Source organism: Drosophila tropicalis, unplaced genomic scaffold, assembly GCF_018151085.1.
Source record: "Drosophila tropicalis isolate 14030-0801.00 unplaced genomic scaffold, ASM1815108v1 contig_980, whole genome shotgun sequence".
NCBI classification, from domain to species: Eukaryota; Metazoa; Arthropoda; class Insecta; order Diptera; family Drosophilidae; genus Drosophila; species Drosophila tropicalis.
Window position 1 is genome coordinate 306,590 of NW_027173484.1, and position 25,701 is coordinate 332,290.

At 42.2% G+C, this 25,701-nt stretch overlaps 2 protein-coding genes across 3 annotated transcripts in view; one reads left to right on the forward strand and one right to left on the reverse strand.

Annotated features, from left to right (window-relative positions):
- chico (insulin receptor substrate 1 chico) overlaps positions 1–18,924 on the forward strand; it is a 172,665-nt gene extending 153,741 nt beyond the window's left edge. For both annotated transcript variants that reach the window (XM_068302383.1, XM_068302384.1), the window contains one exon: positions 17,391–18,924. In XM_068302383.1, coding sequence (XP_068158484.1) covers positions 17,391–18,783 — 1,393 coding nt within the window. In that variant the 3' untranslated portion in view covers positions 18,784–18,924. The remainder of the gene's footprint in view (positions 1–17,390) is intronic.
- Positions 47–9,588, reverse strand: LOC137586370 (uncharacterized). Its single transcript, XM_068302387.1, has 2 exons — positions 9,170–9,588; positions 47–1,331 (listed from the first exon to the last, which is right to left on the reverse strand). Exon 2 carries the CDS (start codon positions 1,071–1,073, stop codon positions 408–410), a length of 666 nt encoding a protein of 221 aa, XP_068158488.1. The 5' UTR covers positions 1,074–1,331; positions 9,170–9,588; the 3' UTR covers positions 47–407.
- Positions 18,925–25,701: the final 6,777 nt, after the last annotated feature.

Below are 25,701 nucleotides of genomic sequence, written 5' to 3' on the forward strand. Positions count from 1 at the left end.
CTTCAGTTTGTGGTGAGCGAGTGGTGAATTAAAACGCACGAGAAACTTCGGTTAACTAAATGTAGGTTTTATTATTTATATAATATTCACAGGTAAACCGGCACACACGGAAATGGTTCGGGTTGAAAGTGATTAACAAATCGTAAAAAAATGCAAGAGAACGGGTGTTCGGGTGAAAGGCTCGATTCTTAGGGATGGCGGTGCCCATTGGAAAAAATCAAGTCACTCCTCCTGGTGTGACCGTAGACGCCGAGGATCAAAAAACCCTCCTCACTCCTCACCGCTCACTGCTCTTCGCCGCTCACTGCTGTTCACCCGGTGGCGTGAACATACCGCCCCCCTTGCAACATGTTGCAATTGTCACCCTGGACATATAAAGGATGGGGGACGGCAACGTCCTGGAGCGCCTAGATCCCACAGGAGCCGGAGACGACCCATCCGAACACGGTGCTCTGGGCTGCGGGAGTACCGCTATGACCGGGCACACAGCCTGGTTGGATGACCTCAGGATAGAGGTCTGCCCCGAGCACCACGGATACCGACGCCGGCCGATAGAAGTAGGGGTCGGCCAGGATCAGGGTTGCGAACTTCTCTCGGACCGGCGCCGCCACTTCCCGGATGGGAGTGCGGATGAGCAAGTCCTCTTCGACCCGGAATATAACGTTCCGTCGGAACGTCTTGTCGGACCTCGACTCGAGGACGGCCGTACAGGCTTGGTCGACCCCGACCGTGGTCACAGCTAACCCCAGGGACCGGGCAAAGGAGAGATTGATGCGGCTCTCAGCCGCACACGCATCAAGAAGGACGCGGGTCTCGAAGGATTTCGAGCCATTGCCCAACCGTAGGACTGCGGTGGGCAGGACAGTCGTCGTCCTGGCGTGGAGCAGGGAGGATAACGAAATCTCGGGTGCGCCTTCTGGGGAAGCGGAGCGGTCGGACGATGATCGGGAACGGGGTTGTAGCGGGGGTGCAGCACGACTGGAGGGGGTGATCGGCTGCGACGCCGGGCGGAGGCACGTCGTCTCGGCGGTTGGTCGGCCATGTGGAGCAGGGTATGGTGCCTTTGCCCGCATCGTCGGCAACCATGGCGAGTCCGACACGCGTCGGATGAATGCTCGTGGGCCAAGCAATTGGGACAATATTTATTGATGAGCACCGCCCGAAGCCGCTTTTCCCCTCGGAGGTTTAGGAAGCGCTGACACTGCCGGAGTGCATGAACCCCCCGACAGACCCGGCATCGGTACACGTTCGTGCCCTGTGGAGCTCGTTTGCTGCGGTGGTGCGGCAGACGCGTGGGGGCCATGTCGCTATGAAAGGGCGAGCTGAATGAACTGTAACGAAAGAAATTACGTATGGGGGAGTGGATTAGTCTATGCACGGGAACGAGAAACATGCACGGAGACGAGGACATTCGGAGGAAACATAGAGGGATTAGGAGTCACGATAAGGTTTTAGACTCAGGACTCCTGCTGTCTTGCAACAGAATGAGCTTCGCTACGGGTCTTCGGATAGACCCACGCGCGGTGGTGACATCAGCCACTCGGACGAGGCCGTCAGCCCCGGGCAGAGTGCGCTCAATTCGCCCTAAGCGCCACTCGTTGGAGGGGAGATGATCTTCGGACACGATCACGAGGTCGCCGGTCTGGATGCTGCGAGTCGGTGATTTCCACTTGTTCCGTTTGTGAAGCTCCTTGAGGTACTCACTCTTCCAGCGGCGGCAGAAAGCCTGCTGGATTGCCTTTAGTCGCTGCCATCGGTTGATCAGCGACATAGGCTCGACCAGAATTTCCGGTTCCGCAATGGCTAAGAGTGGTCCTCCAATCAGGAAATGTCCCGGGCTTAGGGCCAGTAGATCCTCTGGGTCCTCACTCATGGGAGAGATTGGCCTGGAGTTTAGGCACGCTTCGATCCTACACAGGAGAGTGGAAAGTTCCTCGAAGGTGTATTTGACAGTGGACGAGGACTTGTAAAACAGGGTCTTAAAACTTTTGACCCCTGCTTCCCACAGTCCTCCCATGTGGGGCGCGCTTGGCGGAATGAACTGCCAGGATAGGATGTGCTGGGGGAATGCCTTCATTATTTCAAGCTTGGTGGCGTTCAGGAAATCTTTTTCGAGCGCCTTTGAGGCCCCTACGAAGGTTTTGCCGTTGTCGGAGTAAATGCGCTGTGGACATTGTCTCCGTGCGACAAACCGAGAGAAGGCTGCCAGAAATCTTTCAGTGGTGAGGTCGGAGGTAGCCTCGAGATGGATTGCCTTCGTGCTGAAACACACAAAGACGCAGACATAACCCTTAGTTATGAGACACGCACGCCCGGTGTAATTTTTGATCTCGAACGGCCCTGCGAAATCAATGCCCGTGTGGGTGAAGGGCCTGGAATACGTGATGCGTTCTCGAGGGAGATCACCCATCATCTGGGTCTGTAGTCGTCGACGATGAACGATGCAGACCTTGCACCCCTTGATGTGGGACTTTACCATGTTCTTTATCCGTGGGATCCAGAATTTGGTGCGCAAATACCGCACCATCAGTTGATTGCCGCCATGCAACGTGATGCGGTGGGCGAATGCGACAAGCAGGCGAGTGAAATGAGTACTATATGGGAGGAGAATAGGGTGACGTTCATCATATCGGAGGGACTCAGCGGCCCGGAGTCGTCCGCAGGAGCGGAGTAACCCATGCTGGTCGAGAAATGGGTTCAGATTGAGTAGAGTGCTGGATGATGGCAGGGGTCGCCCTTCGCCCAGGGCCCGTATCTCCGCGAGGTATTCCCGCCGCTGAGAGGTCCGAATCAAGGCGCGCTCGGCGGAAAGAAGTTCGTCATTGGTGAGGCGAACCGTGGAAGGCGTCGAAATCCTCTTGGTGGCGAAGCGTAGGATGTACGCGATGACTCGTAGAGCCCTACCATAATTCGAGAACCGTTCGCTGACGTCCTCGAGTAGCGTGGTCGCGGTGGTGTGGCACTGGACCCGTTGCTCCAGCTGGGTGTCTGGGAGTTCGTTATGGGGAGTTGGCCAATACTCGGGGGCTCTCTGGAGCCAGTCCGGCCCATGCCACCAGAGGCTGCTGGCCGATAGCTCGGCCGCGGAGACTCCACGGCTCGCCAGATCCGCGGGGTTGTCCTCGGAGCGCACATGTGACCAGCTTTGGCCACTAGTGCTTTCGGAGATCCTGGATACGCGATTGGCCACGAAGGTGGACCAACTGCACGGAGGTTTATTGAGCCAAGCCAACACGATGGTAGAGTCGGTCCAAAACTGGGAGGTTGCAGGTCGGATTGGAAGTTCAGGAACGATCGACGCCCAGAGATCGGCTAGCAGAACCGCTCCGCACAACTCTAGCCGAGGCAGCGAGACTGTTTTGACTGGAGCTACACGGGTCTTAGCCGTTAATAAATGGACGTCTACTTGATTGCCGTACCGAACCCGCACATATAGGGCCGCTCCATACGCTTTCTGTGACGCGTCACAGAAGCCATGAAGCTCCCACGAGAGCTTATCGCTGGTGTTTAGCCAACGGGGAATGCGGAGTCGACTGAGGCCTGGGTAATCCTGCAGGAATTCATGCCATTGCTGCAGCAGGAGAGGCGGCAGAGCATCATCCCAGCCCAGTTCGGTAAGCCAGATTTGCTGCATGAATATCTTCGCTCGGATGACAAATGGGGCTAGCCACCCAGCGGGGTCGAAGAGCTTAGCGATATGAGACAGAACCTGCCTCTTGGAGATCGACTCCTTCAAGGGGGGGGTCCGCTGTGGTGAAGAAGAAGACGTCCTCAGCAGCTTGCCATCGAATACCCAAGGTTTTTGCGGTGCTCGCGTCTTCCAGCTCGAGAAAGTCCTCTCGCAGCAGGTGCTCTCTCGGAATGGCTTGAAGTACTTCCTTCTTATTGGAAGTCCACTTCCGAAGCGGGAATCCCGCAGATTGGAGGACCGCTTGAAGCTCTCGTATGGCGAGACGAGCGTCGGCTTCAGTGTGAGCGCCGGCAAGGACATCATCAACATACATGTAGTTCCGAAGGATTTCGCTCGCCTGAGGATACATCGTTTGCACGTCTTGTGCCAGTTGTAAAAGGACTCGGATCGCCAAGAATGGCGCGCAGTTAACCCCAAACGTGACAGTTTGTAACTCGTAATCCTGAATATTGCCGCAGCGGTCTCGGTAGAGGATCCGCTGAAAGGGGGTATGCCTGGGATCGACTCGGATTTGTCGATACATCTGCGTTATGTCGGCATTGAAAACGAATTGAAAGAACCGCCATTTCAGTACCTGAAGCGTGAGGTCGGCCTGAAGAGTAGGACCGGTGTGCAAGACATCGTTGAGGCTGACGCCTTGTGTGGAGGGGCTCGACGCGTTAAATACCACGCGTACCTTAGTGGTGGTGCTATCGGGCTTAAACACCGCATGATGGGGGAGATAGAAGTTTTTCCCATCTTGAGGCGGCGTCACCCGAATCATATGACCCAATTCCTCATATTCTTGAATAATGGCATCGTACTGCGTTTTTAGAACCGGATCCTTGAGAAGGCGTGCCTCATTCCGCAGGAATTGAGCCAGCGCGATCGGTCTTGAGTGGCCCAAGTCAACGCTATTCGGACCTTTGAACGGTAGGGACACAACATATCGGCCGTCCTTTCCCCTTTGGGTGGTCTCCTGGAAGTTCCGCTCGCAGAATGCGTCATCCTCCTTTTCCGGCTTTGCGGGAAGGTCTTCCACCTCCCAAAACTTGGTGAGGAGTACATCAAGCTTTGCTTCGGGACTAACTCGCGTCTGTGCCGCGAAAACGGATCTAGACACCGGGGGGTCAGGAGTGATAGCCCCACACAGAACCCATCCAAAGATGGTTTCTAGCCCGACAAAATCACCAATATCCTTTTTGATCCGTTCTCCGAGGATGTGGGGAAACAGGTCTACACCGATGATCATGTCAATAGGCGCGGGCTTGTTGTAGTACGGGTCAGCCAGGGGGCGATCGAGGCACTGCGTCGGAACCGTATTAAGGAATGGAGCTGTTGGAATGGCCCCTGACAATTTGGATACGACCAGGGCGGAGACCTCAATCTTGTTCAATCTGTCACACGGGGGAGACAGCATTAGCAGACACACCTTGTCGGCGCAGCCTCCATCACTCTGGCCCATGCCAGTAACCGCGGCGTCTACTGGGTAGAAGGGGGCTGGACCATGCTGAAGACGCGTTCGGAGAGAAAAGTTGAATCGGCTCCCGAGTCGATCAACGCCCGAATATGATGATCCACACCACGATGGTGCAGAGTGACAATCGCAGTGCCTAAAAGGCCTCTGCCTGGGGTAGATGCAAAATAACTTTGAGCATTTGTGAGCTGGTCGCTCGCGGACGGGCGCTCTGTGACGCTGGATGGTGGGACTTGCGCAGCGGATGGCGAGGGCACGGACACATCACTAGGATGCAACAGCGTATGATGACGTTCCTTGCAGGTATGGCAATTATGCGCACTGGAGCAGCCCTTCACTTGATGACCGCGGGCAAAACAGTTCAGACAAAGTCCCTGCTGTCTAATGGTTTCCAGCCGCCTCTGAACAGGCATATCAAGGAAACTAGGGCAGAGCCGTATTGGGTGATTTTCCCGATGGCACAGCTTGCAAGACGCCGATTTGAGCTGAGCTTTCGCTGGAAACGCTTGGACTTTCATCGTTGCAGAGGATTTGCGGGGGCCAATGGGGATGGCTTGGACACTTGGGGCCGACTTATGTTCGTCGGTGGCATCCAGGACCCGATACCGATCGGTAAGAAATTGGTTCAAATCGGACCACGTTGAGACGACAGTCTTATTGGGCACTGATTGCTCCCACAGGAGGATTGTGGCCTTCGGCAATTTACTAGTGCAGATGGCGATAAGTAGGACATCCCAATTCTCAGTACTAACACCCGAACGCTCAAGTGCGGTAAGACACCCTTGAAACGCGGTCTGCAGCTCTCGCAAGGATTTGCCCGACTCTTGTGCCACCGCGGGAATCTGAAGGAGTTGTCTGGCTTGAGTCATGACCAGCAGACGGCTGTTTTCGTACCGTGCGGTGAGGTTCTCCCACGCGGCCTGGAAACCCTCATTCGTCAGGGGGGACTTAGCCACGATGGTTCTCGCTTCCCCTCGCGTCTTGGCGTTCAAGTGATAGAGCTTCTCCACTTGTGACAAATACGGATTGGCGATATAAATGGCGGCGAACAAATCGCGGAATGTGGGCCATGCTAGGCTGTCGCCATCAAATGTCTCTACCTCACACGGAGGAACTCTATGCCCCGGTGGCCCCGACGGAGCGGTTGGCTGACGCCTAAGAGTCGTCATCTGTACCGAGAGCTGTTCGATGCGTTCTCCGAACAACGTCCCGCATCGCACATATGCCGCGTAAGCGGATTCGTGCTTCGCCTTGATGTGGCTTATGTTTGCCAAGCTTTCCTCGTCGGCTTGGATTGTCAAGGCCTTGTGACAACGGGAGTATTCCATCTCGACAGTTGACCAAAGGGATTTGAGCTGCTCTAAGTGCATTTTAATGGAAAACAAGGGCACTTCAGAAGTTAGAGCTTCACTCTCGCGAGCTTCAAACAGAGTCAATGCGTCGCACGCTATAACGAAATCGGAAAGGGACATTCTGGAGTGTTCTCTACGCTGTTGTGATACGGATCGGGTGACGGGAGCGTCAGAACAGTGCGTCACAACAACGTGCGGAATCTGGGTCTGAGTTGAAAGCTTGGAACGACCTTGGTGTTCCCTCGAGTCTTTAACCGAGAATCTGCGACCCTCAGGTAAGCTGGACGAAGACGGACGGGACCTTGGGGATTCGCTGCGGCTGCGAACTGACGAGAACTTGCGCGAAATATCCGTACGCTTCACGGTCACCGGAGTTGTCGGAGGCCGAACCTTCTCCGGAGTTGCAGAGGGAGACGAAAGACTGTTGGACTTCGGCGCAGTCTTGGACGGCTCCGTGGACATACTCAGGGGACGAGCTTACCGACGAACACCGCGTTTGTGCGCGTCCCTTTTTTTTTGTTTTGGAAGTGAGAAGTGGACTGTATGGGGACGCAAGAACTTCCTCACTGTGCACCGCAGGATTGCGGGAGAATTTTCTCGCGTGTGGCTCGGAAACGAAGCCTCTTTAATGGGGATAGATGCGGAATAATATACGAACGCACGAATGCGGATTGAAAATTACCGATGGGAGTACGTATAAAACAAAACACGGATGAAATATATAAACAAAGATGTATAGGATAAAAGGAAAATACGTTTTTATATAAATCTGGATCTGGATATATATGTGTGCGCAGAATAATGGCCGGAAAAAATTGTATATATAATTTATAAATATGGACGGAGATATAAATATGGGCCCGATAGTGCTGGAAAAAATATATATATATGTATTTATTTAGAAATATGGGCGGATATATATATGAGCGCAAAAGGCTGGCCGGAAAAAATATATATATAGTTTTTAAAGCTGAACGGATATATAAATATGGGCCCGATAGTGCTGGAAAAAATTTATATGTGTTTATTTATAAATATGGGCGGATATATATTGAGCGCAAAATACTGGCCGGAAAAAATATATATATAGTTTTTAAATATGAACGGATATATAAATATGGGCCCGATAGTGCTGGAAAAAATTTATATGTGTTTATTTATAAATATGGGCGGATATATATATGAGCGCAAAATACTGGCCGAAAAAAATTATATATATAATTTATAAATATGGACGGATATATAAATATGGGCCCGATAGTGCTGGAAAAAATATATATGTATTTATTTATAAATATGGGCGGATATATATATGAGCGCAAAATACTGGCCGAAAAAATTATATATATAATTTATAAATATGGACGGATATATATATGTGAGCGCAAAAAGTTGGCCGGAAAAATTATATAAATGATTTATAAATATGGACGGATATATAAATGTGGGCACGATAATGCTGGAAAAATATATATGTATTGTTTTATAAATATGGGCGGATATATAATTAGGCGAAAAAAGAGAATCGGAAATAATGTGATTTAAATTTGGCGCGCTTGAGCCGCCTATCGATATCACGACTCGACTCACGTGTCACCACTACTCCGAAAACAGCTGTCGGCCGCTGTTTATATATTTGGTTTTTGATTTTGTTGTTTAATTATGTATGTGAATAATTTTTTTTTTGTGGTTGTGCGGAAAAACCAAGAACAAGTGTTGTGCGGAAAAACAAGCGAGTGTTGTGCGCAAATAAAACAACCGATCAATGCATATGGACAGATGCTTTGATCTATGTGTGTACGTACATGCATAAGTACACAGGTGAGTATAGATATGTATGCACACGCGTTGTTCACAACAACAAAAAAAACGTAAGTAATTGTAATTTAATTGGATGTGGGGTTGTGTTAAATCAATGCGCGACACCGAAATGTATTATGCGTTGTGGATATGTACATATGTATGTGCAATGTATGACTATGTAAGCATATACATATGTATGTATGTACGTATGTAAGCAAGTGCACCGGTATCCAAAGACGCGCGTGAGGAAATTAATTTCGCACCTAATTCGAACGCGCAAGAAATCGCGGTGCATACGTGAAGTGCTATTTAAAAAAAAAGAATATTTTTTTTGCCTTTTGTGTCGTGGTAAATGTGCGAAGGGATTGTATGTATATGGATATGTATGTACATATGCGCGTACATCAACAGGTGACGATGTATGTATGTACGTAGATACGCGCGTGTGGAAATAAGTTTGGCATTAAAGATTATTATTCCAACACATAAGAAAACGCGGTGAACACTTTGATTTTTATTTTTCCCTATTTTTTATAACACTTTAATAATTTTTTTTTTTTTGTTTTTTAAACTTTTACGCGGATTTGGCAAACAGCTGTGGAAATTACATGTACATGTGAATGCATATGTAAAAAAGGTGGATTTGGACAAGTGCGAGGAAAAAAAACATAAATGAAAATGGATAATCGTGGAATGTAAAATGAGAACGTTGGACAATCACGCTAAGGATTAGGAACTACCATGAAACCTTGGAACAGGTCAGGTATGTACATACAATATGTAAAAGTGTGTAGGTCGCTATGGAGAAGCGGGAAAACCTCACACTTTTAGTAGTATGTAAATGAAATGAATAATGAAATTTTGTACTTATCAGGAATTCCGCCGATGCAAGCTGGAGGAGCGGAAGGATATCCGGCTCGAAGGACCAATGTTCGTGGGGGGGCGGAAGGATCCAAATGAAATACAAGGAGTTGGCGGGTGCCAATTTCTTCAGTTTGTGGTGAGCGAGTGGTGAATTAAAACGCACGAGAAACTTCGGTTAACTAAATGTAGGTTTTATTATTTATATAATATTCACAGGTAAACCGGCACACACGGAAATGGTTCGGGTTGAAAGTGATTAACAAATCGTAAAAAAATGCAAGAGAACGGGTGTTCGGGTGAAAGGCTCGATTCTTAGGGATGGCGGTGCCCATTGGAAAAAATCAAGTCACTCCTCCTGGTGTGACCGTAGACGCCGAGGATCAAAAAACCCTCCTCACTCCTCACCGCTCACTGCTCTTCGCCGCTCACTGCTGTTCACCCGGTGGCGTGAACAATCAGGAATATATATATATGTATGCCGGGGATACCTTTGATTACATAACGATCGTTTCCAAGGACTTTGACGACTTCATAAGGACTTCGGTATCGTGGTTCCAGTTTACGTGATTCGCCTGTCGCGGCTGGTTCGTTCTCGACTACTACTAGATTACCTGTTGAATAAACAAAAGGGTTAGCGTGTTTGGCATCAAAACGTTTCTTCCATTTATCTCTTTTTGATGCGATATTGGCTGCGGCTTAATTTCGAGTTTCGGTGACGGTTTCGTTGGAATACGGTCTAACCTGGTCTGCGTGTATCGCTGCAGTAAGGTTGTTTTGCACAACATCAATAGCGTTGAAATTAAATACAAGATCAATTGGACTGAATCCAGTGGTGCTGTTTTGCTGCGAGTTGACAGTCCATTGAAGGTCATGAAGAGTCAGATCCCAATCCTTTGGATTTTCGTTCATCGTTCGTGCATATTCGAAATCGTCGATTTCCGAAATTATGGTCCGAACAAATTCATCTATCGAACCTTCCGGGGTAAATTGGGAGCACGGCTCAACGCATCTACATGAGTCATTTTGCTTCCATCTCGATGAACAAATTTACAGTCGTAATCCACCAGCGCGCCACCTGTGGAATGAGTTCTTTATTCGTTTTAACCTTAGCAATAGCGGAGCAATCGGTCATCAGGCGAAATGATTTTCCCAAAAGGTACACTCTGAACCTTTGGAGTGTTTCTACTACGGCAAGCGTTTCCAATGCGTAACTGTGGTATTTAATCTCAGCGTTAAAAAAATAACAAACGGGACGCCAATCATTGTCATTATGTAACTGCAGTAAAACTCCTGCTAGGCCTAAAGCACAAGCATCCGTGTGTACTTCGTGTTTAGCCGAAAAATCGTAAAGAGTGAGAACAGGTTCGCTACATAATTTTTCGATTAGTTCGATAAATGCATATTGTTGGGCTTCTCCCCAAATAAATGTATTCGCCTCCGTTTTACGTAGAAGTTCTGTTAAAGGACGTGATATTAATGAATAATTTTCAATAAATTTTTTGAAGAAACCTGTGAGACCAAGGAATCTTCTTACTCCTCTTACGTTATTAGGTATTTTAAAGTTTTTAATTGCGCTTACTTTACATTCGCCAGGTTTTATTCCATCTTTATTGACTATGTAACCCAAGAACGTAATTTGGGATTGCAGAAACTTGCATTTGTCGTACCGTAGGGTTAAGCCACTGTCTTGTAAGATCGATAAAAACTTTTTAATTCGTTGCATACCAGATTCAAAGTTTTTAATTGCGCTTACTTTACATTCGCCAGGTTTTATTCCATCTTTATTGACTATGTAACCCAAGAACGTAATTTGGGATTGCAGAAACTTGCATTTGTCGTACCGTAACTTGGGATTATTACGTCATCTAAATATGCGAGTACCTCACCTGGTTCCATACGTTTTATGATTTGGTTCATTTCCGATTGAAAGACTGCCGGAGCGTTAACAAGTCCAAAAGGCATTCTGTTGTATTCATAATGTCCGTCATTTGTAACAAACGCCGTGTTCTGTTTGGACGATTCACTTATCTCGATTTGATGGTTACCCATACGTAAATCAAGTTGCGTAAAATAGACGTGTCCAGCTAATTGAGCAAATGGCTCTTCCATGTTTGGCATAGGAAATGGAATTTTGACCGTGATACTGTAAAGGCGACGATAGTCGACGCAAAGACGATGTTCTCCATTCTCCTTATCTACGATGACGATTCCCGAGGCGTACGGCGAATCCGAAGGACGAATTATGTCGTTTTCCAGTAGCTCAGATATGACAATAGGTCTGAGCGCAAACGGTGTTCGGTATGGTTTCGTATAACATGGAACGTTTGATGTTAAAGCGATTTCCATTTTCGATATTGAGCATTTACCTAATTCGTTGGTATTCTGCGCGAAACAAGCAGCGTTATCTATTAAGACTTTTTCTAATTCCTCGATTTCGGAATCCATTCGATTTTGAGTCGTTTCTATTTGGCGTATGTTTTGGAATATTTTTGTTTCCGTGAATAATTAGTTTATTGCCATCCCGACAAAGAATTTCCTTACCCAATAAAACGTTTTCAGATATTAAGTCATTTTTTACTACAAGGATTTTGACTTCGTGACCTATCTTGTGAACAACGATCTTCGCATTTATTTTTTGGTTACAGAAGAATTTACCTCCTCCAAATCCATTCAGTGTTATTGCACATCGTTGCAAAACGCCTACGTTTTCGGCAAATGATTTTCAAATCAGAGTACGTGTACTACCTGGATCGACGAATGCGTTTGTCTCGTTTCCGTTAACTGAAATAAATTTACAGATATCTGAGTTGATGTTTGAGTCAATTTTATTTACTTTCGAAACGTTTTTTAATTTTTCAGGACAGTTGGTAGAGTCGTGGTTAGTACGATAACAATGAGTACATCGAGGCTTACGCTGTGGATCAGGACAATTTGACGAATAATGTCCCAATTTTTGACAATTAAAGCATTTGATTGACGGCTCTATCTTTTCTTTGAGTGTTTGTTTTATTACGGATTGACTTGACTTCTGCGTATTACCGTTAAACTCACGTTTATTTTGAAAACTATGTGGATTATATTTGATTTCGTTATGAGCCGAATAGGCATGTATATCTCGTAAAAGTTCGTTACATGAGGTGTAGTGGTTTGATATCTTGTGCTTAAAATCGTAATCGTTGATGCCGTTTATAATATGTGTTACAATTGCTGAATCAGATAACTCACCCTTTTTAGCAATGGCTAGCATTTTATAAAAATAATCTTTTGGTGATTCCGTTGTTTCCCGTTTGGTTTTCAGCATTTTAAATGCTGATACATGGGACGTACAGAAATTTCGAAGCAAATTCTGGCCATGTTTGAAATATTTCATCCGTTGCATCCACCCAGTAATGAGCTGCACCTTGCATCTTTTGTTGAACTGCAAAAATTACCTTTCTGTCGTCCCAGTTATATGCGTTTTTTAGAGTTTCCACACTTTTAACAAACTGATGCGAATTCAATGATTTTACGGACGATGGATTAAATTCCGGAACAAGAGCAATAATTTCGTTCATGCTTCCAAATGATTGCCCAAAATTATTATATTTTTCCTCGCAGTTGACGTTGTGTTGTTGTCGTTGGGTCGCGAAATTCTGAGAATTTTCCAAATACTGACCTACATTTGTGTTTGACCCACTTTTGCTTACGTAATTCAGTGACGTTGGAACATAATTATCTTGCTGTGATGTAACAAAGTTTTTGCACTGCTGGATCGTAGCAATGTTACCATTTTGATGAGTCGGAGCGAAAAGTACGTGTTGGTGAGGCGTAACCATATAGCCGTGTTGCGATGTAACAATGTAATTGGGTTGCTGAGTAGTAGCATGTAAGCGTGCTGCTGAGACGTAGGTGCACAAACGAGTTGTTGCGAAGTATCTACATGATCGTACTGCTGAGACGTAGCAGTGTTACCGAGTTGCCGAAACGTAGCAACATTATCGTACTGCCGAGACGTAGCAGTGTTACTGAGTTGCCGAAACGTAGCAACATTGTCGTACTGCTGAGACGTAGCAGTGTTACCGAGTTGCCGAAACGTAGCAACATTGTCGTACTGCTGAGACGTAGCAGTGTTACCGAGTTGCCGAAACGTAGCAACATTGTCGTACTGCTGAGACGTAGCAGTGTTACCGAGTTGCCGAAACGTAGCAACATTGTCGCACTGCTGATTGTGAGACGTAGCAGTGTTACCGAGTTGCCGAAACGTAGCAACATTGTCGTACTGCTGAGACGTAGAAGTGTTACCGAGTTGCCGAAAATTAGCAACATTGTCGTACTGCTGAGACTTAGCAGTGTTTTTTGTTTTTTCAAATACGTTACGTTTGTTCGTTCGTTTCTCAAAAGCACGTTTCTTTCTCCAGAAACTTCTTGTACGTTCACGTCACTGACCTCGATTGGTGACGAAATCATTGCAGGTTAAAATGAACGCTCCTGCAATACTCTAATCGTTTTTTCTAATTCGTTTATCTTTTAAACCATCGATTGATTTTTCGCACTGGCGTATTCGTCGTTACTACAGATCGTCGTTAATTTTCTCTGTAATTGTTCTCGATTTCCTGACGTTGACATCCAGCTTGTCTACATTTTTGCTGCAAAGCTTTCTTTGACACGTAGTTTTTATGCGGCATTATTGTTGTCTCTTTCACGCTTGTATGTTCGTTGATTTTTCGTTTTGCTTATTCGTCTTTCGTTCTCATTTCCACGAGTTCGTTCATGCACAGAACACACCCTATTACACTTTTCAAGTTTCTCATGCCACGCTATTCTACCGCGTAAATTGCGCGTTACCTTTTTCTTCACACATTTTGACTTATGAAAAATATCAGTTCCTTTTTTTTCACACTATCCAAATTATGAAAATTGGATACCATCCCACGTCTGAAAATTGTCACATCTAAAATCCACTTCTGAGAATGTCGGTTGTAGATCTCATTACCCAGTAAAAGATTGTAGATGGAGAAGCTGTCAGGAAGGCTTAGGCGGGGGAGTGCGACTTTCGGAATCAATAGAAATGCGAGACTCTTACGTTTAGGTAGATAACTAATATAAATTTATTAACTAATTGGGACTTAACAATATAGAGACGTTTGTAAAGCGATGCCGTTGGATTCGTTCGTGATGGCCGTTTGTTACTACGCCAACTACTTTTTCTTCATTTATCGATAGCAACAGGGGTAGAACATAACGTCGCTCGCCCAGGGCTGAATCATTATATTCATAAACTGTCTGGTGACAGAAGTATTTTGGAATATACTTTGAACTTCTTCGACCAGCCCTTTATACCGGCGAGAACACCTATGCCTACTAACAGAAATCGAAAGGTGCTAATTAAAACTAAGTTTATGGTCTATTAAAATCCCCAAATCTGTAGCAACCAAAAAGTATTATTTATTCCGTGTAACGAGAAATTATTTAAAAAGTGACTGCTTCATTGGGGAAAACCTTTTCAAAAAACACATAATTTTGCACTTGGAACAGTTTTGCGATAACAAATTAGCCCTGCACCATCCCTAAAAAGCATTTGGGTCAGCTTGCAGGGTGCGAATACATTAGAACTCTGGCATTTGAAAGAGCGGTGGGGAGACAATTAATAAGAATGGTGAAGAGTAATGGGCCAATGCTACTGACCTGTGGGACTTCCGATTCAACACAAATGTACTTAGAAAGCGAGGACCTATATATACCTATGAAATTCATATGAGGATATTATGAAATTCAAGCCAGCAGGGCGTCCGGAATGCCAACCAAATTCAGCTTAAAAGCCTTACTGAGATCCGTATATACATATGAGATGTCATACTAATGAGTTTGTCTTTCTTTCTTGAAGCCTTAAATTACAAAGGATGTAAACTGTAAAATGTAAATTGCGGTAGATCTTATTATTATTATTATTATTTAATTGTAAGAAAGAACTAATTCTAAGTTACAATGAGATGTGAAGCCAGAGTGTTAAAGGCCTTCAGGCTGTGTGTAATTGTGTAATTGCTGTATTTGAGACGTCATAATTTTCACAAACAGTTAAAATGTTGCTGACAATTTAAAAATTCCTCTGTAATTGGTGACATCAAATTGTTTGTGAAGAGGTAAAATAAATGAGTCCTTTCATATAGTTGGAAACTCGGACATTGTAACGGACGTAGTCGAGAAGAAGTTCGTAAATAAATCATAAATATATTGATCAGAAGAAGCCGAAACATTTTAAAAAATGCACACGATTTAAGAGAGATAGAATTTTGAAACTATAGAAGTCTTTGGGATTTTTGTTGTAAGGAGTTATTATAGAACTCAGAATGAGAAACAATAAAAATAACAGCCCCCGAAACCATGGCGATTTTTGCGTCACCACAGGAGACAATAGGCGGAAGTCATATTTGTACAAGTGTACAAATATGCAATAGCCATAACATGTCTTCAACGCTAAAACTAGTTGGGAATTGCAACTAAATAAAGCGAAAAAAGTTGGCGAAGCCTACTAGATCTACAACTTCTTCAAAGAATTCACATATCTAAATATAATATTGTACGTACATACATACATACATTATTGGAAAAATATCAAAGGAGTTAAATTCGGCTATGCCGAAGTTTATATACCCTTGCAGTCCTTGACAATAATACATGTTCAAAATTTGTTTTCTGCAACTCAATTCATCAATATACAAACAAAATAATTTTACTCTTCGTACTACAATTTGTTCTTTTTAATCCCTCAAACCCTAAGCAAAGCAAAGCACGTGTCTGTGTGTGTGTATGCATGCAAGCAGCGCTGCCGGCAGCGATTGAACCGAGTTATATTGACTGTAACTTGTGTTCTCTTTATCCGATCGGATTGAATTTTGGAATCTTTGTTTTTATATCCAATACTATCATCGTAGTAAATTTCATGGGGACACTCCAATTTTTATAAAAATGTTTCTTCTAGAGCTATATGATATAGTGGTCCGATCCTGACCACCCGGGTAATAAAAAGCCCACAAAAAAATTTAATCGTGATAGCTCTTAAGATGGCTGAGTAATTCGCATACGCACCGACGGACGGGCGGACAGACGGACATGGCTATATCAACTCAACTCCTCATGCTGATCAAGAATAAATATATTTTATGGGGTCGGAAACGTCTCCTTCTGTGCGTTACAAATATCTGACCAATTTTATAACACCCTCTGCAAGGGCATAAAAATAGTAGAATTAAATATCTAAACAATTCAGATCATTTTTCGTTTTTATGTTTGATAGTTCGATGCAGTGTCTTAGGAAAACGATATTTAAGAAATTAAAACTCTGCAACATACATTCTGAACACATTCGGCAGAAATTTTTGGACAGTTGAAAAGTTTATTTAAATTTTGTTTCTTTCTGTTTGTTTTTTTGCCATTCATTATTTTAATTTTTGCTGTGAATGGCACATGTTTTTCAGTGAATGACAAAATTTTAATGTTGCATTCGCAAAATATCTATAAAAGGGCCTATCGAACCATCTTTTGGATGGTAAAAGAAATTGTCAAATTTCGGCACGGAAATACCTTATGCCGAATATTGATTGTAAATATTAAAATTTTTTGATGAAAATCAGTAAATATTCAAAATTAAGCTAAAAGAATCGAAATTTATTTTGTTATATAATAGAAAATCAAAAAACAATAAAAAATTGATTTATGATTAAAAAAACTATTTTTATTCAAATTTTAGAGGAAATATTTTTCGACTTTGACCTTGACCTAATAAAGCACCACGAAAACATTCAAGCATGAGCAATTTTTTAACAAATGCTGAAGGGGATTTTAGCACCGCAACTAAAAACACGATCTTCGTTCTTGGAATTCAAAATATGAACTGATTTTTGTTCTTAAAAATTCGGGAGTTGAAAATTGTTTATATTGATGAACCTGATGTTTATTCTCAAACAAATGCCTTTTACATTTTACATTGTTATCGGTTTAGAAGCTATGATTTTTGCGAAGTAAAATGATTTCTAAACAGTGAACAAGCTTCCAGGAACTTTTAAAAGATTGCATGACTTATTCGTTTTTTCAACATATAAAAAATGTAAGCAAAAATTGATGGTGTCGCATGGGGAGCTCCGCTGACTGTCAAGCAAAAAAGTAAAAAAATTGATTCAAAAATGGTTTTTTTAAATACATTTTTATTATGATTTATTGTAATAATTGTTCTTTTTTTTCATTTTAGATGTGAAAGGCCAACTCGTGCTTATTCCATTGGCAGTAAAATTGAAAGTTCCAAAACCAGACAGCGACTTGGCTATTTAAATGACTTAGAAAAAAGTTCTATTCGGGTACGGGCCTACTCAGTTGGATCTAGAGCAAAAACTCCTTATAACAATGGTACTAGTTTTGGTGTAGTTAATAAGGATAAGCTTCAGTTATACACCAAAGGAAGTCAAAGTAATGTTTCCATCAAAAGCAGTTCAGAAAGAGGACAAGTTGGATGTTGGAAATATACCAGTGCACCGCTCGTAACTGCTGATAAAATGAGTGATTTGATGGAAATTGATTTTTCCAAAGATGCAGCAACACACAAAGTACTGATTAGTAATGTTCAAGAAACTAATATGTGCAACATAAACAATACTTGGAAATCATCAATTAATGTAAATAATAATGCAATGGATAATAATAATTCTCTTAACAGCAGTCAGAGTTTTTTTTCTGGTGCATATTTAGAAATGAAACCAGTTGGCAATATTAGTTATGATTACAATATAGACAATGTTTCAAATAAAGTTGAAATGCTTAAGCTGAAAAATTCATTAAGTCCACAATTAATAGATGATATAGATATTAAAAATAGCTGTCATAATAACTGTAATATGTGCAATAGAGCATCAGGAAATTTGAATAATATGATGTGGAACAAAGGCTCTATAAATTATGCCAAAGTAGATCACATGCCTCACCAAGCGGAGAAACCTAATCCTAAATTAGCTATTTCAACAAGTTTTGGAAATAGACAACTTGAAGCTATTACAAAAGTTGACTCGAAAAAAATAAATATGGAAATAAATGATGTTTTTGGTGTCGTTCCCATACTCCCTGATGAGAAAAGGTTAATACATTCAATAAGTAATGAGGATAATACGCATAGTGCAAATGACCCAATAGATGCAATGAAACATGGAGAAGTTGGTTACAAAATGCTTCAGATAAAAAGTGATAGTTCCCTTCTATTAACAAAAACAATCCAACGAGGAGTATGTAAAAAACATATTGAGAGAAAACACAGACATCTAGAAAACATGTGTTCGCCCATGGCAAAAGAATCTGGCGTAACAACCACATCAAAGTGCAATGAAACTTTTGCAACATTCGAATCTAAATCTAAAGAAACTAAAAATCAAAATTCTTCGTTGCGACCGCCCTCACGTATATCCCAACCGGAACTGTATTATGCAAGCTTAGATCTCCCACAAAGTGGTATGCCAATGTCATCGATTTGTATAAAACAAGGGTCATGTGACTCTTCGACAGCGGTAAATATTTCGCCAGTGGAAAATGCATATGCCAAAATCGACTTTGATCAGTCAGACTCATCGTCTTCTTCTTCTAAAATATGTAATGTGTAATTTCTAATATGAGCATATATGTTGTAAAGTCTTTTGTAAATACTTTCTTATGAATAATATTTGAAAAAAATTGTTAATATTTTGTGTTTGAAATATAAACTATAATTAAATGGTTAACTTCAGCCGCGCCGATGTTTTGTATACCCTTGAAGTTTTTTTTGTTACTTTTTCGTTACCTACAGGCGTCAAAGTGGAAAACGTTTTTCTTAAAAAATCAAATATTTAAATTTGCTACAGTCAATAAAAGGTACGATACTCAGAAATATTTATTTCTATGACTGAATATGAAGTTATTGGAAAAAGTTACCGTTTGTGACTTTGAATGGTAGTCCGGACTGGCTGAATCTGACAAATGCAACGTCATAATTTTAGCTCTGCAGCTTTAACAGCCAAATGTATCACGCATTGAGCGATAAGCGAATCAGCAACACAGCGATGCACCTTCGAGCGACATAAAATATTAAAGGTAATGAGAGATCAGTGGAGTGGCCACGCAGCTGCTGGGCAACGAGCGAATTTCTTGAACCTCAAAGCGACGTCGCTCAGCGCTAGAATTGAATACAAAAAATCAGAATCTTAAATTTTGGTTCTTCAAAGAAGTAAAATAAAATGAAGTAGGATTTAGTTGTAACTGTACAGATAGGTTTTTATTTACCGTTACTTAGAATATACAATATTAACTTAAGTTAAGTTATATTTAATATGTGAACATGAATTTACGTATATATTTAAAGTGAAGTTATTTAATTTAATGACCTAATATCTGAAATCCCAAAAATAATCAGTTAAATAATTTCTAACGTTCATTTTTGAATGCTTGCTTTTATTGCAATGTGACTGTTCTTTGAACTAACTATTACATTTTGGATTCTGCTGTCCAGATCACTGTACATATAACGTTCTACTACATAATTACGTAAAATGCAAGCACATTTTATAATGTGAACGACTGTTCTAAGTTTTGTCTTAATATCTTTTTGTAAAATTCGCCATTTCATTGTTAAAATACCAAATGCACATTCAATGCACTTACTGGCGATTGATAATTTATTGTATTTTTAAGTATTATCATTTAATATTTTTCGAGGATCTGGTCTTAATAAATAACTTTCATCTCCTATTTAAAAGTTTGACAAAATGATATTTAAGTCTGGTAGTGCTTGTGATGGTGGAACATTGAACTTGCCTGCTTCCAGCAATCTAAAGAAAGTGGATTCGAAAATGTGCCACCATCGCTTTGCTTTCCTCTGCCACCCGCTTCAATTGCTATAAATAATTAAAATAATGTTATCCAGTATGAGCTGGGCACTTAATATGGAAATGTTTTCCGTCAATGCTACCCAGACAGTTTGGAAACTTCCAACCCCTATAATAATCATCCGTAACTTTTTTTTACGAAATAATTGACCTGTAGCAATGTACCTAAAAATAAAAATATGTGCTTAACAAAATAAAACCGATATAAAAAATTAAAATTAATAATATATGCACATGAAATTTTTTTTTAAATGCTGCTGAAAAGGCAAAATGGAAAACTGTAAAGGATATACATATACAGGAGGACTTTGCAAAGACTACCACGCTTATCATCAGGAACCAAAGCTTAAACGACTAATGTTAAGTGACCATACTTGGAGCTGATGTCTTTCTTAAAACAGTTGCTCCAGATCCGACAGAGAGCAATTCGCAGGAGAACGATGAAAACATGAACGACATGCTTTCAGATCTGCTTGAGGACGATAACAGCAATATGTCTGTTATGTCAACACCATCTACAAGTATAGACGCAAAATCTACTTCCAGAAAAAGAAAAATAAATATGGAAACCGAATTCTTGGAAATAGAAAAGGAGCGACTGGAAATGTTGAGAAATCAAATCGGAAAAGAACTGAAACAAAAACCAAAATTTATAATTTGTACACCCTTGCAGAGGGTATTATAAAATTGGTCAGATGTGTGTAATGCGCCGAAGGAGTCGTTCCAGATGAGAAGCTGAGTCGATATACTCAGCCATCTTAAAAGCTATCGGACTAAATTTTTTTCTGTGCTTGTGATAATATTTGAATGTGTTCACAAGTTACGGTCAATATAAATCGGCTCTGATCGGCTCCAGGAAATAAGGGTATACAAACTTTGACGCAGTCGAAGTTAGCCCCGGCCCTCTGGTTTTAAATTTACCTTAATCGAAAATTTGGAGATTAGAAATGATATACAAAATATAATTATAGCTAAGCTTAAAAACAATAAATACAACTTTAAACCAGTGTTTGCATTTGCTGCTACATAGCAGCAATTTGAATTAAAATGTGCTGGGTTGGGTTGGATGTAACATTTCGGCCCATGCACACCTCTAAAACAGATCTACTATGAGAGCGAATACGAAGTTGCTACGAAAGCAACAGAAAAGGAAATGCTCTGTAGCAGTAGCACAAAAATTTATTTTGTTTGCTCCGCTCTTATCTCGCTTTTAATGCTTAAGCTATTGCTACAACTACAAATAGCGTATCGAATATTTTTTGTTCTTGCTCTGTGCTCCGACGATGTATGCTATGGAGCAGAGCAGAAGAGCAACCGATATCCGTTTGTGTAAAATTAGACCAGTAGGGGGAGCAAAAAAAAAAAAATACTCCGATGTAGCATAGCATTTTCAATCACTGCTTTAAACTTCTACTTATGTTGTATACTTAATATACTCACTTAATTTATTTAATAAAACCAATCGTTCTTCAACAGAAATTGTTGATCTCGGTTTGTTTTTTTGTCAATTTTTTTTTTCAATTTTACTTAACAGCAAATCAAATTTGGATGATTTTGGATATGTTATAAATCGCGGAATACCCCGTCATTTGAAGCTGTGTAAAATATTTCGTTGCACTATTCTATATTTTCCTGAAAAATCGCGTTTAATAATTATTTAGGCAGGTTAAAAAAAGCGGATAAAAAACTTCTCAACGCGTATAAAAAAAAACGTAGAATCGCTTGTTGGGATGTAATCAATGCAAAGATCGTCTTTGTCGACCAGTTCCCTTATAAAATGATGACGGATGTCAACATGCTTTGTCCTCTTGTGGAATAGAGGATTTTGTGTGAGTTGGCCAGCTCCATGGTTGTCGTTGTAAATTATGGTGGAACGGAGCGAGCTAAAAATCTCCTGTAAGAAAGATCTTAGATATACAGCCTCTTTAGACGTCTCTTTATATAGCCATGTATTTCGTCTCTGTACTAGAAAAGGCAACAGTTCGCTTCTTACGGGATTCCCAACTTATTGGTGCATTTGCCATCTTAAATGCGTAAAAGATCTACGATCATCAATATTAGCAGCCCAGTTGGCTTCGGCGTAGCTAATCAAATCTTTTCCAGTTTTTTATATATTACTCCATGGTCTTGAGTACCCTTCAAATAACGAAGTGCTGCCCTTGTGGCTGCAACCCAGTGCTGTTTGCCGTAACAATTATTATACTGGCTAAGAAGACTTACGGCATGTGCAATGTCAGGGCCCGTTGATACTGCAAGCCACATTAGAGCTCCTATTAGGCTTTGATATGGGACGCTTGATACTTCATCCAGGTCTGGTTTCGTCTTTGGGCACATTTGATTTGAAATTTTTTCGCTGGTGTTCATCGGTGTTCTTACTGGCTTAAAGTCCTCCATGTTAAATCTCTTTAATATATCCTTTACATATCTTGATTGACTCAAAGAACATTCACATTTGTTCTTGTTTTGATGATACCCAGGCAATGTGAGAGTTTTCCTAAATCCTTCGTTGCAAAATTGCTTATTAATTCGGTTTTTAACTGTGTTAGAAGCTTGCCATTATTCGTTGCGACTACCATTACTTGGTTTTTTCATATACACGCGAAGGTCAGATGCAAGTGGCTTCAAGTTCATTTCTTTCAATTTTTGATCCAGTTTCTTATACCATTGGCGTCCACTCTGTTTTATACCATACAAAGCTTTCTTTAAAGTATGTAAGTACATATTTTAGCCTCGGTGTATTTTTTTTTTTTTTTCCCACAAGTATTTTGGTGAATTCTGGTGGAACCTTTAGATACAGTTCTTCCCCTATATCCCCATTTAGATATGCACTATTAAAATCAAATTGCTATCAGTGTTTGTACTGATCCTATACAAGCTACAGGGGAATAAGTTTCATAATAATCAATTCCCTCTCTTTGGGTGAAACCTTTTGCTACTAGCCGAGCTTTGCGGCAATCAACTTTGCCGTTTGGTTTATACTTGGTGCGAAGAACCCACTTGGTTTCTAAAACTTTCTGATTCTTTTACAATTTTACAATTTCCCAGGTATTATGATTTTGTAGCGCTTGTTGACGATTCATCTCCGATGTTTATTAGTGATAATGCCTCATAAAATTCATCTTGCACTTCGTTATAGATGAGCTTGGGACGATCAGGTTTTCCTGTATGCACTTTTCTGGGTCTTCCAGGTCCACGTTTTTGTAGTACTGGTTCTTCTTGGAATTTTTCTTCGGTATCGGTATTTTCTTGTGTATCTTCTTCGGGAACGACACGCTTTTCTTGAAAATCCTCTCCTGGATACTCCACATCGACGGCCCTTAGCTCTGAAAATTCTTCAAACTCATAATCTGTTCGTGGAGTGGCGGAAGGATACAAATAAATTACAAGTGGTTGGCGGGTGCCAAATTCTTCTGGGTGAGCGAGGGATGAATTAATAACGCGCGATAACTTCGGTTAAAAAAACTTATGCTTTATTAAATTCACAGGTTGCCGAAACACACGAAATGTTTCGGGTTAAAAGTATACAAATTTCGAGATAAAAAATTCTGAAAAGAAGGAACGGGTGTTCGGGTGAAAAACTCGTATTAGATTAAATGGCGATGCCTATGGGAATAATCCAGTCACCCCTCCTGGTGTGACCGTAGATGCCGAGGATCAAAAAACCCTCCTCACTCCTCACTGCTCTTCGCCGCTCACTGCTGTTCACCCGGTGGCGTGAACATAATCGTTGCCAAAAATATTTGTGAATACGACATCACGACTTCTTAGTACCATTTTAGCTTCAGGATCATATAGTCTGTAGGCCTAGGCATCAATACAGTAACCTATAAATATAGGTTACTATATTCTTCGAATCCCGACTCTCTCGCGTAAATGCTTCTCACTCCGCCCTAATGATAATCGCCTTCTGACTCAGAAGACAGCAACTCGTCGTTCTCAGCCACATATCGCCAAAGTCTCATATAGTCCACGCTCGTAGTTGTCATTATTAGCGCTTCACCATTGGTCGCTTTCTTTACATCATACCGGCCGTCGCGCTTAGCTTTGATTACTTCATAGGCAAAATGAGTTTGTACTGCTTGGAGGTGCTGTTCATGGGTCCTAAATGATTCATATGTAAAGTATGCAGCGGTATGTCTCTTTTGGTAATATAATGCAAATATCGTTCTTTTTTACCCAGCTGTTTATTATGAACTATTCATTTTATGCAGTTTGCATCAATTTTGATACTTTACTTTCCAAATGGGGTATCCAGTACTGCTGTTGGATAGCGTGCATTAACTTGCGCGTCGAAAGTGTCCAACCTCGTGCGATCGTTGTATTATTTCACGTACAATTAGCTTTGGGATTACCAATAACTCATTACCTTCAACTTCTTTGGTTCAGTAATTTAACTGTCGGCGCCGCAGACGTAGTTTTTTAATACACTCAAAAATTGAGTGTAAAAAAAGACCGCGTTTGCAAAAATTTGTCGACTCTCGGTTCAACGCAACAACGCGTACTTTTCGGTGGTGTCGCCGACCCCACTGAATGCTAACATAAGCATGAACACCGAAAGTGCCAGCCACTCAGCAATCAACAGCAACTTACCGTGGAGAGGGCAGTGTGCTTCTCCAGCAATATCGATAACTGGGTCACCGATTGTACCGACCAGCACCGTCAGCTCGTTGACAGCAACTACTGCAACGTCTGCCAAAATACGCCGAAAATAACCAAACCAGCACCCCTTAGCGGGAATCGTTTTAAAATTCTTTCCGATCAGCAAGATGATCAAGCCGGCGCTGTAGATAAAGTTAAATCGGCTAGACCACCCCCTTTATACATCCGTGGAGCCAACTGCAGCACCCTGATTTCGAAGCTAGTAGAAACAGTAGGGGCAAACAACTTTGTTGTAACCCCTCTCAATACGGGTAACATTAAAGAAATTAAATGTCAAACCCAAACTGAGGACAATTTTCGCATCATCGAAAAGTACCTCCGTAATGCTAACATCAACTTATATACCTATTAACTAAAAAGCAGTAAAGGCTCCAGGTTGTGTTGAAGGGGATTGGAGTCTTCGGTCCCTACTCAAGAAATAGCATTGGTCGAAAAAGGGTTTGCGGTCAAATCCGTTGTCAACATCATCAACAGGAACAAAGTCGCACAGCCGCTCTTTAAAATCGATCTCCAACCAGATGCAAAGCGGTCGAAGCCAAATGAAGTGCACCCAATCTACAACCTGCAGCTCCTATTGCACAGAAGAATCACCATAGAGGAGCTCCATAAGAGACACCAACCACCGCAGTGTAAAAGCTGCCAGGAATACAACCACACCTCTAACAACTGCAATCTCAGGTCAGTGTGTGTTGTCTGCGGCGAACATCATAAAGATGGCATTTGCACCAAGGACAGATACAATGTCGCACTAAGACTATGCAGTAACTGTGGAGGGAACCACACTGCCAACTACAGAGGATGTCCTGTCTTCAAGGATCTTATATCTCACCTAAACGAGCGCAAACCCCCAGCTGGACCAAAAATCACCGTCAACGCCTCTAAAACTACACCGGATGTATTCTTCGCCAAGGCTGTTAGATCATCTAACATGCCTGCTACATACAGTCCTAGTGTATCCTTCGCTAGTGTGCTCCGAACTGGACAGACGGAGCCCGCAAAAGA

Coding starts and splice junctions, on each gene's coding strand:
- LOC137586370 (XM_068302387.1), bottom strand. CDS start 1,073: ATGCGGGCAAAGGCACCATACCCTGCTCCACATGGCCGACCAACCGCC.